General features: G+C 39.9%; 1 protein-coding gene across 2 annotated transcripts in view; it reads right to left on the minus strand.

Annotated features, from left to right (window-relative positions):
* Nucleotides 1-2,975, minus strand: part of cep72 (centrosomal protein 72) — a 155,064-nt gene extending 152,089 nt beyond the window's left edge. For both annotated transcript variants that reach the window (XM_060849960.1, XM_060849959.1), the window contains exon 1: nt 2,914-2,975. In XM_060849960.1, coding sequence (XP_060705943.1) covers nt 2,914-2,968 — 55 coding nt within the window. In that variant the 5' untranslated portion in view covers nt 2,969-2,975. The remainder of the gene's footprint in view (nt 1-2,913) is intronic.
* Nucleotides 2,976-15,065: the final 12,090 nt, after the last annotated feature.

Genomic DNA, 15,065 nt, shown 5'->3' on the forward strand with positions numbered 1-15,065 from the left:
TCAAGCTGCCAGTCTGATAAACCTACACTGCACTCCCTCCAAGGCTAATATAAAATATGTATGGATGTTGGGGAAGGACAGAAGAATACAGACCTGCTCACAAAACCCAAGATATGGTCAGACCAGAACTTTGTATGGTTGAAACATGAACTTCCTGACCCTTATATTCTAGTCCTTTTTATCTAAAGGTGGAATACACTAGTTTCTTCTGACTATTTTCTACACCTGTTTATGACATACAGTCAAATGATCCATGTGCCTGCACATCAAGGTTCCTTTGGATCTCCAGATTTTCACTGTTTAGGAAGTATGCTGTTCCATTCCAAAATATTACTGTTACAACCAAGTCTGGTGATAACAGTTAATTATTTTTTTAAAAAGATGTAATATTTAGCCAGCTTGCAAAGAATTCACACACTATAACTTCAGGTACAGTTTTAATATATGATACAAAACAAAGCTCTATTAAGAAATAAACCAGCAAAATATCAAGTTCACAAAAATAAAAATGGTCCATTTTATTGGCAAAGTCACTCAGGCAAACTATACCAGTTAACAAGTCAAAAAGCCATCCAGAGTCCCACAACATAGGCACACCAGCATGCACGAAAATAGAGTGAGTTATAGGAGGAGAGTACAGACAAAAGTCTCTCTCAGAGAAAAATAATTAAGAGCTTCAATGATGAACTTGAAACCCATGCGGCGTTGTGGCAGATGTAGTCCGATTCTTTTCTAGGATCACAATATTTTTTAAACTGTGAGCCATCCTTCTTCCAAGCTGGTACTGAGGCTCCTTTGGAGTAAAATTCTTCTACCCCTTGTGACATACTCCAAAACGGAGACTTGTACTGAACTGGAGGGTAGAGAGCTGCTGCCACCATTCCAAATGCAGACCTTCTTGACCTCTAACAATTAAACAAGCTTATAATCATAGTTTGGGGGTTCTGTGGCACAGTAGTCGTGACCCAAGCTCTGGGCCAAAAGGCATAGGTTGTTTAGTCCCACCTGCTCCAGAAGAGAGAGCCATACCATGCCTTGGTAGACCGACTAACTAAAAATAAAGTATAATCATTGCTTTATGCACAGGTTGGGGAGTCATAGAGGCATACAAGGAACCATCTCAAGCTATCGAAGATGCCCTTGAATTAAGGAACTGTCCTCAGCAACTGCCTCTCCCCCTCTGCACCAAATAATAAGTTTCAGTTGATCTCCTTTCTCCTGGGCAATTTCTACAGTCAAGTTGTCTGGTGGCTTGTCGAGTTTAGATTTTGTACAGGATTTCAACAGTAGCCACTAAGGTGTTCTGTGTAGAACTGAGCAGATGTATTCTGTTAATCCACTTGAGGGGTTTATGAAAAAACGGCTATCGTTGTTGGTAGGTGACTTTTTTAGATTAGATTAGACTTAGTGTGGAAACAGGCCCTTCGGCCCAACAAGTCCACACCGACCCGCCGAAGCGAAACCCACCCATACCCCTACATTACCCCTTACCTAACACTACGGGCAATTTAGCATGGCCAATTCACCTGACCCGCACATCTTTGGACTGTGGGAGGAAACCGGAGCACCCGGAGGAAACCCACGCAGACACGGGGAGAATGTGCAAACTCCACACAGTCAGTCGCCTGAGTCGGGAATTGAACCCGGGTCTCTGGCGCTGTGAGGCAGCAGTGCTAACCACTGTGCCACCGTGCCGCCCAGTCATTTTAAAAAAAAAAGAGTCCTGGCTCACTTAAAGTTGATTCCTTTCATACAAAAGCCCCAGGTGTTAAAATTAGTCAATGGAATTAGAAGAATAGTCCACATATTACAACAATGCAACAATTCTGTTAAATTAAACTACAACCGAAGAAACCCCACCAGAGGATTCCTCCTGGGAAACCAAAAAACTATCCACAATATGTCAGCTGTGCAATAACCAAGGTTTTAGAATTGATTTAGGCTTATTTACTGTTGAACTGATTCTTCTGTAAGAAAGACTCACACACCCACCACTTTCCAAATTGCTTGCCACTCTATCCCCAGTCATAAACTTACAGGTTCAAGTGCCATGGCAGGAGTGGAACTTCAAGATCAAGGCTGACACTCTAGTACAATATGAACAGGGCTCTGGGTTGTCAAACCTGCCATCACTCTGAGGCCCTGTCTGCTCTCTCTAATGGACTTCAAAGATCCAGTCATATTCTGAAAAAGAGCTGGGCAGTTATGCTCGGAGTCCTAGCAAAGGCGTACACCACAATCAATATCACAAAAGAAAACTCACCGGGTCGTCATCACATTGCTGCTCATGGAAGCTTGTTGTGCTCAAATTGGCTTCCACATTTCCTAAGCTGCAGCAGTGTCTACCACTTTATTATCTGGAGATGCCAGTGTTGGACTAGGGTGTACAAAGTTAAAAATCACAACACCAGGTTATAATCCAACAGGTTTAATTAGAAGCACTAACTTTCAGAGCGCTGCTCCTTCATCGGGTACTCCGCAACCACCTGATGAAGGAGCGTCGCTCCTAAAGCTAGTGTTTTCCAATTAAACCTGTTGGACTATAACCTGGTGTTGTGTGATTTTTAACTTTGTATCCCTTCATTGGTTGTAAAGCACTTTGATGTGAGCAGTGACCATGAAAGTCCCTGCAGTGCATAAAATGCAACTCAATTCAAAGCTGCCAAGAATTATGCCAACATTGAGTAAGTGATTTATGGACTTGATGCTGTATGAAGAATGTAACCTGGAACCTAACAGCTCCAAGTGCTGACCCTCTCACCCTGGTTCAGGCCTAACTGCGTTCCCAAGGGAAAGATACAACACACAGCAGCTGAGACCGAGCCCGAGCCCGAGCCCGACCCCCGGCACGGAAACTGCTCCAGGCTTCTCAGCTGAATATCCCCGCCCCAAGCCGGTCCCTGTCGTCCTTACCGAGCCGCTGCTCCTTCAGATCCACTCTCCGCCGAATCCAGTCCTCCGTCACCATCAGCGCCATCCTTTCAAACCGGGCTGCAGCGCGCAGGCGCTACCACCTTGTCACTCAACGCTGAGGGGGCGGGGACGCATTGTGGAAACCCCGCCCACCACCTGGGGCCACTGAGATACTGCAGGTAGAGATAGAGAAAACAGTGTTAGTACAGGGAGACAGACAGAGACAGGGAACAGTGTTACAGCAAGTAGACAGAGGGGAAAAACATAGATGGTGATACAGCAGGTAGTCAGAGAGGGCACACAGTGTTACTGGAGGTATGATTTAGAGATGCGGGTGTTGGACCGGGGTGTACAAAGTTAAAAATCACAACACCAGGTTACAATCCAACAGGTTTAATTGGAAGCACTAGCTTTTGGAGCACTTTTCCTTCATCAGATGGTTGTGGAGTATAAGATTGTAAGACACAGAATTTATAGCAAAGTTTACAGTGTGATGTAACTGAAATTATGTATTGAAAAAGATCTAGATTGTTTGTTGAGTCTCTCACCTGTTAGAATGACCATGTTGGTTTCAGTTCCTTCTTTTGTAAATCGTAAAACCTTTTTTTTTAAAATGTTACATTCTCAAGTGAACTTTAACAATTGGTGTCTGTCAGCCCAGATAATGTATTGAATGACCATGGTCATTTTAACAGATGAGAGACTTAACAAACAATCCAGGTCTTTTACAATGTTTAATTTCAGTTACATCACACTGTAAACTTTTGCTATAAATTCTGTGTCTTACAATCTTATATTCCACAACCATCTGATGAAGGAACAGCGCTCCAAAAGCTAGTGCTTCCAATTAAACCTGTTGGACAATAATCTGGTGTTGTGTGATTTTTAACTTCCTAGAGGTAGACAGAGAGAGACAGGCAACACAGACAGCATTACTGCAAGTGAAGAAATTGAGCAATGTTATGGTAGATAGACAGAGAGGGGGAACAGTAGGACCTGGGTGACCTTGTGCACCAATCACTGAAGGTAAGCATGCAGATGCCGCAGGCGGTAAAGGCGGCAAATGCTATGTTGAGGAGAAACTGAGGACTGCAGATGCTGGAGATCAGAGCTGAAAATGTGTTGCTGGAAAAGCACAGCAGGTCAGGCAGCATCCAAGGAGCTGGAGAGTCGACATTTTGGGCATGAGCCCTTCTTTGGGAATGGTATGTTGACCTTTATTGTGAGGTTTTGAGTCCAGGAGCAGGGATGCATTGCAGTTACAGGGTCTTGGGGAGGCCATATCTAAAATGTTGTGTGCAGTTTTGGTCTCCTTTTCTGAGGAAAGAGGCTCTTGCTCTGGAGGGAGTGCAACAAATATTTACAAGGCTAGTTTTGGGGGGAGGCTTTGAGAGCTTGACTAGCTTACAATTGTTTTTGCTGAGTTCAGATGAATAAGGGAGGATCTCATACAAACTTAAAATTCTAGGAGGACTAGACAGAGTGGATACAGGGAAGATGTTCCCGATAGTGGGTGCATCCAGAACCAGGGGTCACAGTCTGAAGATTTGGATTAGAACATTTAGGATGGAGGAGATGAGAAGACACTTCTTCACCAAAAGAGTAATGAGCCTGTAGAATTCATTACCACAGGAAGTAGTTGATGCCAGAACATTGAATGTATTCAATAGGCAGCTAAAGATAGCACTTGGGGTGAATGGAATCAAAGGTTTTGGGAGAAAGCAATATTAGGCTATTGTGTAGGATGATCAGCCATGATCATGATAAATGGTAGAGCAGGCTCGAAGGGGCAAATGGCTACCTTCTATTTCGAGAGAGAGAGAGACGCATGAATGGAATCCTTCAGGGGAAGTTAGCAGAAATTCAAGTTTAAAAGTGAAATTTTGAACTTTTATGAATGATGGTAAACTAGTCACAACAAGAAGTCACCAGCCACCATAGAAAGGTCGCAGCATAGATAGAGGTCATCAGGTTTGTGTCTGATTGGTTCGTTACCAACGTTGACAGTATCAAAGTGCATGGTGCCACACAGATTTCCCACCCTCACTTTATTTTTGGGAGCAAAAGTTTAACTTTAAGAGTTGTTGCAGCAACTGCGGGGATAGTATTGTTCTATCATCTGTTAATATTACCATTCTCGCTATTTAATTCAAGTGAATAGTGTCTAGCATTAAAACTTAGTCGACAATGTCGATAAATTCATTCCCAAACTTAAAAGTATCCCAATACGGGGGAGTCTAGGAATAGGTGGCCAAAAAGTGCAAAATTATTTCAAAAAGAGAAGTCACTGATGTGAGCCTATCAAGTACAAAACCAGGTAAAAACAAATGACTGCAGATGCTGGAAACCAGATTCTGGATTAGAGGTGCTGGAAAAACACTGCAGTTCAGGCAGCGTCCGAGGAGCAGACCAGCATTTTCCAAAATTAAACAATTCACTCCGATAGACAAATATAATGCACCCCCAAATGCTCGTGAATTTGTATGAGAGTTGCTGAAGCACTGTACTTACTCGATGTTGATCTCCAGGTCTCAAGAAAGCTCCACTTTATCTTTCACTTTACAATGAGCCCGAAGCACGTTCCGTGGCATCAGGTGGTCCTTGTTAACAGTTGCATTAAAAGGCGCTGAAAGTTCCTGGAGAAAGCGGGAAATAAGATGCTCCTAACTGAAAAACTTGCAGGAAATGTGTGTGAACAACCTCCTGCAGACAGGTATCAGTGAATGCTTTGGGGATATCCCATTAACCTTCTCGGGGACTATTAATAGTGATGAGAGCTTATTAAAATGTATAGAAGGTCCAAATCATATTATCAGCCACTAATTCTTCAGCACTCGGCAATCATTGGAGTGTATTAAAAGGCAGTATTTTCACACTGCAGTCCATTTATGTCAAGCAACGTCCTATGAAAGACAAATATTTTTAAAAACTAAAAACATTTAAAATATAATATTTAAAAATTAAGTGAATTATTTTCTTTTCAGTCACCTAACCTGCTTTGTACAACCACAATTTAACAGTATTTCCGGGACCACGGTGTAATTATAATTAGTGTTGTTCGTGCGAGCGGTTAAATACCTGTGCCAGTAATATTCGAACTGTGTTCAATTATAGCATTTATCCACAGATACTGCTTAAACTTGACACCTGATTAATGCTTCACCCGACAGCGCAACGGATGCAGAATGAAAGCTAAAGAATTTTAAGCAGGTGTTGTTATATCGCCACAGCAGCCCATCACCCGCTTTTTATTTTATAATCAACCACAAATTGAAGAGTTCCCTGTGAGTGACTGTCAGTAACTGAAAATAAAGATTAAAAAGAAATGGCAGGAGCATTCTTCATGTTAAAAATAGAAAGTTTCAGTTAACGAAGTGAGGCACTTGCACAAACGCACACGAATGCGGAGATGGAATAGATCATTCAGTCGAGACTCTATCATGGAGTCATACAACACGAAGACAGACTCTTCGACCAATCAGTTCATGCCCAATATAATCCCAAAACAAACTAGTCTCACCTGCCTGCTCTTGGTCCTCTCCCTTCAAACTTTCCTATCCATGTACTTATTCCAATGTCTGTTAAATGTTGTAATTGTACCCACATCCATCACTTCTTCACGAAGTTCACTCCATAGGAACCACCCTCTGTGGAAAGAAAAATGCCCCCTCTTTTTAAATCTGTCTCCTCGCACCCTAAAACTATGCTCTCTCGAATTGAAATCCCCCCTCCTAGGGTGAATTGTAGGTGTCTTCTCCCTATCTATAACCCTCATGACTTTATAAACTTCTATAAGGTTACCTCTGAACCTTACTACAATCCATTGAAAAAAAGTCCTGGCCTTTCCAGATTTTCTTTCTAACTCAAACCTTCTATACCTGACACCAAACCAGTAAATTTCTTTTGAACTCCCTCTAGCTTAATAATATCCTTCCAGTGGCTGGGTGATCAGAACTGCACACAGTACTCCAGATGAGGCTTCACTAATGTCCTATACAATCTCAACATGATTTCCCAATTCCAAGACTCAAAAGGACTGAACATTAAAAGGCTATTTTACCTTTTTAACCATCCTGTCTACCTGTGATGCAAACTTCAAAAAATTATAATACCTGAACCCTTGGGTATCTCTGTTCTACAACACTACCCAAGGCCCTACCATTAATTATTTAAGTCCTATCCCTGTTTGTTATACCAAAATGCAATACCTTGCATTTATCCAGATTGAACTCCATCTGCTATTTTTGAGTGCATTGATCCATCTGATGAAGATCCCTTTGTAATCTTAGATAACCTCCTTTACTGTCTACTATGCCACTGTGCCATCCGCAAACTTACAAACAATGCCTTCGAAATTCTTATCCAAATCATTTATATAAATGACAAATAAAAGATCATGGCTGCTCTGCTTGTGACCTCAAGTTCACTTTCCCCTCTAATTCTTTGACTTGCTTGTCAATCAAGATCTTATCTAACTCAGCCTTAAATGAACCAATATGTTTTCCAAGGAAAAGAAATCCACAGACTAATGATCCTCAGAATTCCTCTGTACTCAATCTTTCACAGGCATAAGTTTAAGGTGAGAGGGGAAAGATTTAAAAAGGATCTGGAGTGTAACTTTTTCATGCAGAAGGTGATGCAAGTATGGAATCAGCTGTCAGAACAAGTGGTGGAGGTGTGTATAATTACAACAACATTTAAAACGCATCTAGATGGGTACATGAATAGGAAGGATTAAAAGGATATGGGCCAAATGTTGGCAAATGGGAGTAGTCCAAATTGGAATGTCTGGTTGGCAAGTACAAGTCAGAGTTAAGGCTCTGTTTCCATACTGTTCAACTTTACAAATCTGTAATTAAGACACTCCTAGATTTTTCACTTTGTCTCCATGTTTTAGGCTATCTACACAAGGAAAACATTCTTAGTTTCCATCTTGTCAAAGGTTTTGTATGTTTTAATATCATCACCTCACTCTTTGAAACTCAAAGGAACATGAGTCCAACCTGCTTGATTTTTACTCATAACATGACCCAAGAAATCAGACAAATGAATGTTCTCTGAACTGCTTTGAATGCAATTATATTCTTCAAGTAAGGAGGCCAAAACACTGGAGAGATCTTTAAATGCAATCTCACAAATGTGTTGTACAACTCTCACAATACTTGCCTACTTAGTGCCAAAAATATTCCATTTGCCTTTCTAATTACTTGCTGGACATGCATGCCAATGTCTTGTGATACACACGAGGACAACCAGATTAGTTCCTGCTAAACACAGAGTTCTGCAGCCTCTCTCTCCATTCAAATAAATCATTGCTCTTCTCTTCCACAAAAAAGGAAGTCAAGAATTGATTGCATTAACTGATGCATAACCAGGTGCCACAATATATATGATTCAACATTATTTTCTTTGGTGCGCTACATCCTCTCACAGTGGTGGTGTGCACATCAACATGTTGAAGAACCTGAAGCTAATCACCAAGATTGTGGCATTAGGCCTCTTAATTCTGCCCTGACTCAGCAGTAGCTCTTTCACTACTGAATCAGAGTTCATAAATTCAGTCTCCACTCTGGAGATTTGATCACAATAATGCTGACAATCTGATGTTGTACTCATTCAGTCCTGCACAACTGGAGGTGCCATGTTTCAGCCAAGACTCGAAAACAAGTTCCTGCTTATCTCCTGAGGTAGACACAAAAGAGACCCTTGCAAAGCACTAGAGAATAAGAAAGTTCCCCGTTCCCCTGGTATCCTGACCAATATTTATCCCTCAAAACAAATATCCCTGACTTTTTGTAGAATTTCTCTGTGGACATACTGTTGTAATGTGGGAAGTGAGGCAATGACAACACTTCTAAAGCACTTAATTGACAGAGTTGCTTTGAAATGTCTTGAGGTCATGAAAAGCAATGCCTAATTAAAAGTCTCTCTTTTCTTTGTTTGCTCATTAATGTTTTCTATTTCTTTCTCATTTCTGTTTGGATTCCTGGCAAATTTTATCAGATGTACTACTTATATAAATTAGTTGAAATTTGATCTTAAAGTTTAAATATGAGTCATAAAAATACCATGACATTCCCACAAAGAACGCAATTATGAACAATTGGATGCAACTGTTACTGGCAAGCATCCTCTTTACTCAAATGTACTGTCTTATCCATACATGTTGTCTCCACATTAATTACAGACAAGACATTCTTATGAATAGAATCAACATGCATCATCAACCTTAGGGTAAATGTCATTTGTAGGTGCAATTCTCAATTGTGCATTGTGTATGACGATGCAAGAACTTAAGTTCCTACCCATTGGGTCATTCTGTCTCATCTTATTTCCTCTTTGATGTTTACAGTAATTATTATCTGCCCTGGGAAGTGCATTAGCCTGCCCATAATAAGTTCAAAAGCACAACAAGAAGCACAGGCTGAAACAATTTTTTAAACTGATTTCCAATGATATGTCATCAACTTGAAACATTAACCCTGTTTGTCTCTCCGTAGTTGCTGTATATTTCAAGTATGTTCTGTTTTTATTCAGATTTCTGATATCATAATGTGTGGCTTTTTAAGCTATGTTAGCTGATGTTCATCTTGATCTAATATACATTAGATAATAAAAGTTACAATGTTCTGGAGAACAAGATTAATTCGTATTTTATGTAATGACCTTAAAACTTCCCAACATGTTTCAGAAGAGCATTATCAAACAAAATATGACACCAAACCCACATAAGGAAGTATTAGGTCAGTTGAACAAAAGCTTACACAGATATAGTGTTTAAGGAAACTCTTGAAAGTGGAAAGTGAGATAGAGAGAGACAGAGAGGTAGTGAATAAATTCCAGTGTTTAGAATTTTAGCAGCCAGAAACTCTCTGTCAACAGTGGAGTGATCAATTTGAGATGCACAAATAGGCTGCATTTGAGGAGTATGTAAACTTCAAACGATTGTTGGAGGAGACTTAAGAGGGAAAGGTCAAACCATGGAGGAATCTGAAAGCAGGAATGAAACTTTTTAAAATTGAGATATTACAGGACCAGAAACAAGTGTAGATCTATTAACACAAAGGTGACCAGAATTATAGTCAGGAACTCAGAAGCACCAAATGCCAAATGATAGATATGTAACTAAAATTAAAGCAATGAGATAACAATTAAAACTGATAACCTGAGAGAGGTTGTTCAACAAAACTTCACATCAAATTGAACTCATAGGCATACATATATATAAAAAAGCCAATTATATGCATTAAATTAAACAACAAGAAACAAAATACAGTCACTAATTTAAAGTAAATTTAGAACTGAGAAGAAGTTTCTGCTCCTTTCAAAAAGGAGGCAAAACCTTTAAGTAACCTAAAGATAAAAATGAGCTAAAATGCTAATGTCTCTGAATTAGTGTGGCCTGAATACCCCCAGCCACAGTTGTCACTCATACTTAAACAAGTTAGGAATTCAGAGTTATAACTGAATTACATCCCAAATTGCTTTATTATAGGTAAATTTAATTTAAAACTTTAAAGTTTAGAGACAATGTACAACGGCTTATACATATGTAAATAACTAATGGGGCCCAGGCATGCCATATTATGTCAAATACAACAACTGCAAACCACACTTTGCAGTCAAGTTGTTTGTAAAATAATTATGTTCCCACTCCCAGAAAACTCTAGTGCTAAAACAAAGAGCTGACATTAGCTTAAGCTGCTTTGGAAAATTACTTTTGCAGAATTTTTGCTGAATAAAAGACATACACATTAAACAAAAGAACATGTGGAATTCTTTTAACTCTTAATTACATAAGCATAGAGGAATTTGGCTTCAGAACTGGCTTGAAGGTTGAAGACAGAGGGTGGTGGCAGAGGGTTGCCTTTCAGAGTGGAGGCCTTTGATCAGTGGTGCGCCATAAGGATCAGTGGTGAGTCGACTACTTTTCATCATTTATATAAATAGAGTCATGTAGTCATGGAGATGTACAGCACAGAAACAGACCCTTTGGTCCAACTCATCCATGTTGACCAGATATCCCAACCTGATCTACTCCCATTTGCCAGCACCCGGCCCATATCCCTCAAAACCCTTCCTATTCATATACCCACTCAGATGCCTTTTAACTATTGCAGTTGTACTAGCTTCCATCACATCCTCTAGTAGCTTATTCCATACATGCATCACCCTTTGCGTGGAAAAGTTGCCCCATAGGCCTCTTTTATTTTGTTCCCCTCTTGCCCTACATCTATGCCCTCTAGTTTAGATTAGATTTTTTTTAGATTACTTACAGTGTGGAAACAGGCCCTTCGGCCCAACAAGTTCACACCAACCCGCCGAAGCGACAACCCACCCATACCCCTACATATACCCCTTACCTAACACTACGGGCAATTTAGCATGGCCAATTCACCTGACCCGCACATCTTTGGACTGTGACTAGACTCCCAGGGAAAAAGCCTTGTCTATTTATCCTATATATGCCCCTCATGATTTTATAAACCTCGTCACCTTGAAATCCTACAGCTCATCATCAAACCAGTAAGACTTTAGGAGGAGCCTACTTACAGCCCTTTCTTCCAAAAGAAGAGATCCATCTTTTCAAGGTAAAAATTGTTATATACATGTCATGATACTGAGCCTGAAATGACAACTTTATCTGAATATATTCCTGGGAAATATAACCTACCATTGGTCACTTAGCACTTCTTTGGCACGGATAACTGGAAAGTTGTCAGACTCCTCATTCTCCAATTGAGTCATACTCGATTGCAAAACATCTGTACATGATTTTTTGCTACAGAATTCAACAAAATATGGGACACTGATAGGGTTTTTGGTGACCAGGTATTGGGTCTTGGAACTTTTAAAAAGACGCATTAACATTTGGAATTTGGGTGAACAAACATTGTTTTAGAATGTTGAGTTTTATTTAGAATGGGGTTGGTTGTTTTAGCTGCCATAGTGAAACTTGTCACAGCAGTCAAAATATAAACACCATTTTCAGATCAGGTTGTTGGATTACGTCCCCTCAATGAGATGGAAGCTGTTAATAAAACTATTTGCTTTTAAGCTTTGAAGTTATAGAACAGCTATCAAGCAGAGAAAACCCTTAAGGAACAGTTGTACTATAATTGTAATGTTGAGTTAACACACCTTAGCAGAGTTATGTGCTTTGCTGAGTGACCTCTTCACTTTTTACTAGAGGTTAAAGCCTTAAAGAAAATGAAAGGAAAACAGATTTCATTTCACAATTGCATGCCTTTCCACCCAGTTTGCTCATCGAAGTATCCTGCATTCCACAAGAATTAAGGACGGTTGGAAAATCTTGTCGAATGTTAACACTTTTTATATGTAGATATAATAGTGGAGAAAGGGCTAGTTTGCAGCTAAATTCAATCCTGATCTTACCTACTACTCAGCTCTTCAGCATAATTGCTGGAATGGCCATCAGACAATTTATCCTGAGGTTAATCTCTCTTTAATTTAGATGCACTAAAGACCAATCGTAGCATTCACAGCTCCTCTTTCTAATTCAGCACACAGTCAGGATCAAGAATTGTTCATTTGACATGGTTAATTCACCAAATAAATGCACTTAATAATTAGGGAAAGCTATGCTTTACCTTTTAACAGTAATGTTGTGACAAAGGAATTTTAACATACTTGATAGCTCACTGTATAATTGTAGCCTGAACATGACAAATTAGGAAAAATTCCAGATTCAATGTGCTATCTATGCTGCTCACTGGCTTCAAGTGGGCTAACTGGGCCAGGTGCTGGGTTGATGAAATGGCTGCCTTTGGGCTAAGGAGGGTTAAACCAGCTGGCCTGCTTTTGATCATTATCCTCTGACACCTATTGTATTGATGTCCACTGATCCGAAAGGTGTCAGATGAGAGTGATTGGGTGGGAGCAGAATTTGGTTTATTTGTGAAACCTCTGTGATTGAGTAGGTTCATGGAACTGACTATCTTAACATAATCTTGATGTTGCGATCAATGATGAGTTATGCCTATGTATCTAGTTGTGCACAAAATCACTCAAAGTTAAATATTTTGAATTATAAACATAATCCATCAGTTCCTGGTGTAAATAAAGCCAGGCATTAGGACAAATTCAGTAAATAAGGGGCAGAATAATGACTGAGATGCCACTGCTCTAAAAATGGATAAAGCATTTCAGGACTATAAAAGCATTTTAAAAATAACCAGCTCAAAATGGATCAGGAACCATAAGTTTGGAGTTCCACTTGAAAACTGAATGGAAGTAATTCACAAAGCAATAATTTGAACTCCTTTCAATTTACTATACACTGCTCACAATATAATCTCTCCACAGGTTGATGCTCAAACAACTGAAGGCACAATTATCAACGTAATGGAGTGATGAAAATTGGGAAAGCACAGGAGAACAGAAGAGCAGATAACTGTGAAGTGGTAGTATGTAAGGATAGTATGAGATTAGGGAGTTAGATTGATAGTGGGATAAGGTGTCAGGTGGGTGGAGAGCCAGGCCATAATGTCAGAGGTGTGTCAGGTAAGTGAGTGTTTCTGGGTAGGTGGGTCAGGAGGAGATAAATGGACAGATGTTTAATTAGTAATGTTTCAAAGAGATATAGAGACCATGTAGGAAAGTGAATTTGAGGCCAAGGTAGTCTAAATGGAGAGAAACTTCAGATATTATCTGTGTAGGGGGATCTGAGTGTCTTTGTGCATGAATTTTAGAAAACTAATGTGCAGGAACAATACTTAATAAGGAACACAAATAGAATTTTGGCATTTATTGGGAAAAGAATAGAGTATAAAAGTAAGGAAATGTTGTTGTAACTGTATTAGATGTTAGTGAGATTGTGAGATTGTGGACAATTTTGCTCCCCTTATTTGAGGAGGTTTGTAGTTGTATTGGAGCAGTTCAGAGCAAGTTCACTAGGTTGATTCCAGAGTTGAGGGTTTGTTTTAATGAAGGAAGTATGAGTATTTTAGGCCTATATTCTATGGAGTTTAGAAGAATGAGGGGGGATCTAATTGAGCTATATAAGGTGCTAAATGGGATTGACAAATCAGACATAGAATGTTTCCTCATGTGGGGAAATCTAAAATGGGAGATCATAGTTTTAGGATAAAAGGTTGCAGTAAATAAGAGATGAGGAACTACTTCTCTCAAAGTGATGTGTATCTGTAGAAGTCACTACCCAGAAAATGGCGGATGCTGGCATGTTAAGCAATTTTTAAACAGGAGACAGCTTTTTAATTACCAATGCATTGAGTGGTTATGGACAGCAGGCTAGAAAGTGGAGTGGAGGATGACATGAGATCCATTATGATCATATTAAATAGCAGAGCAGGCCTGCATGGCTGAATTCCATAATCTTTCTATGTCAGTGGCTGCTAAAAATGGCCATCAACCTTACCTAACTCTAGTTTTTTATCCCCCCCACCCCCAGTAACTTGCAAGAAAATCATATCCAGGATCTGTCTGTTAGCTTCACTCAAATGTATGGGGGTCAGATCATGGATACCTGACTTGCCAGGGCTGCCAATTATATAATTTTTTGGTGTTCAAAGTTCATTTTAATGAGGGCCTTAAAAAAGGAAAAATGTTTTGAGGTGCAGTGGGTAAGCATTCCAAGGCTCTGGGCCAGAAATTCCAGGTTCAAGTCCATCAGGACTTTTGGATGTGCATTCATAGCCTGGCCAAACAGGCTGATTGTCAGCCTAAACATCTTGCCAATACATCACCTTGCTGATCAGCTATTCCTATGGAAGGCTATGGCAACCCACTGCAGGACTTGGTCCCTAAGCATGTACCAATCCATTAAAATCCATGGGCTCACCCTTGTAAATAAGGATGGGGGCAAAAAAACCAAATTTAAACAGGGGAAAATGAGATAATGGGGTGCAGAACCTTTGGGAAGAAATTCTGGCACTTATAACAGATGAATTTAATATGCTGAAATATTCCAGGCCTGCTGGGGTTGTAATGGGGTTGAGGAAGGTTGAATGTGAAAATACCAGCATACCTGGTGGTTGGTCTTATAATGTTGTTTCTTCAGAGTTTTATTGGGGTTGGGGTGTGGAGGTGAAGTATGTGTCTGAGATTCCATCAATCCATTGTCAGCAACTATTAGGATTGTTAAGAAACTCTGAGCTTATTAAAGGCCAGTT

This window comes from Hemiscyllium ocellatum, chromosome 34 (assembly GCF_020745735.1).
Source record: "Hemiscyllium ocellatum isolate sHemOce1 chromosome 34, sHemOce1.pat.X.cur, whole genome shotgun sequence".
In the NCBI taxonomy this organism is placed as follows: domain Eukaryota; kingdom Metazoa; phylum Chordata; class Chondrichthyes; order Orectolobiformes; family Hemiscylliidae; genus Hemiscyllium; species Hemiscyllium ocellatum.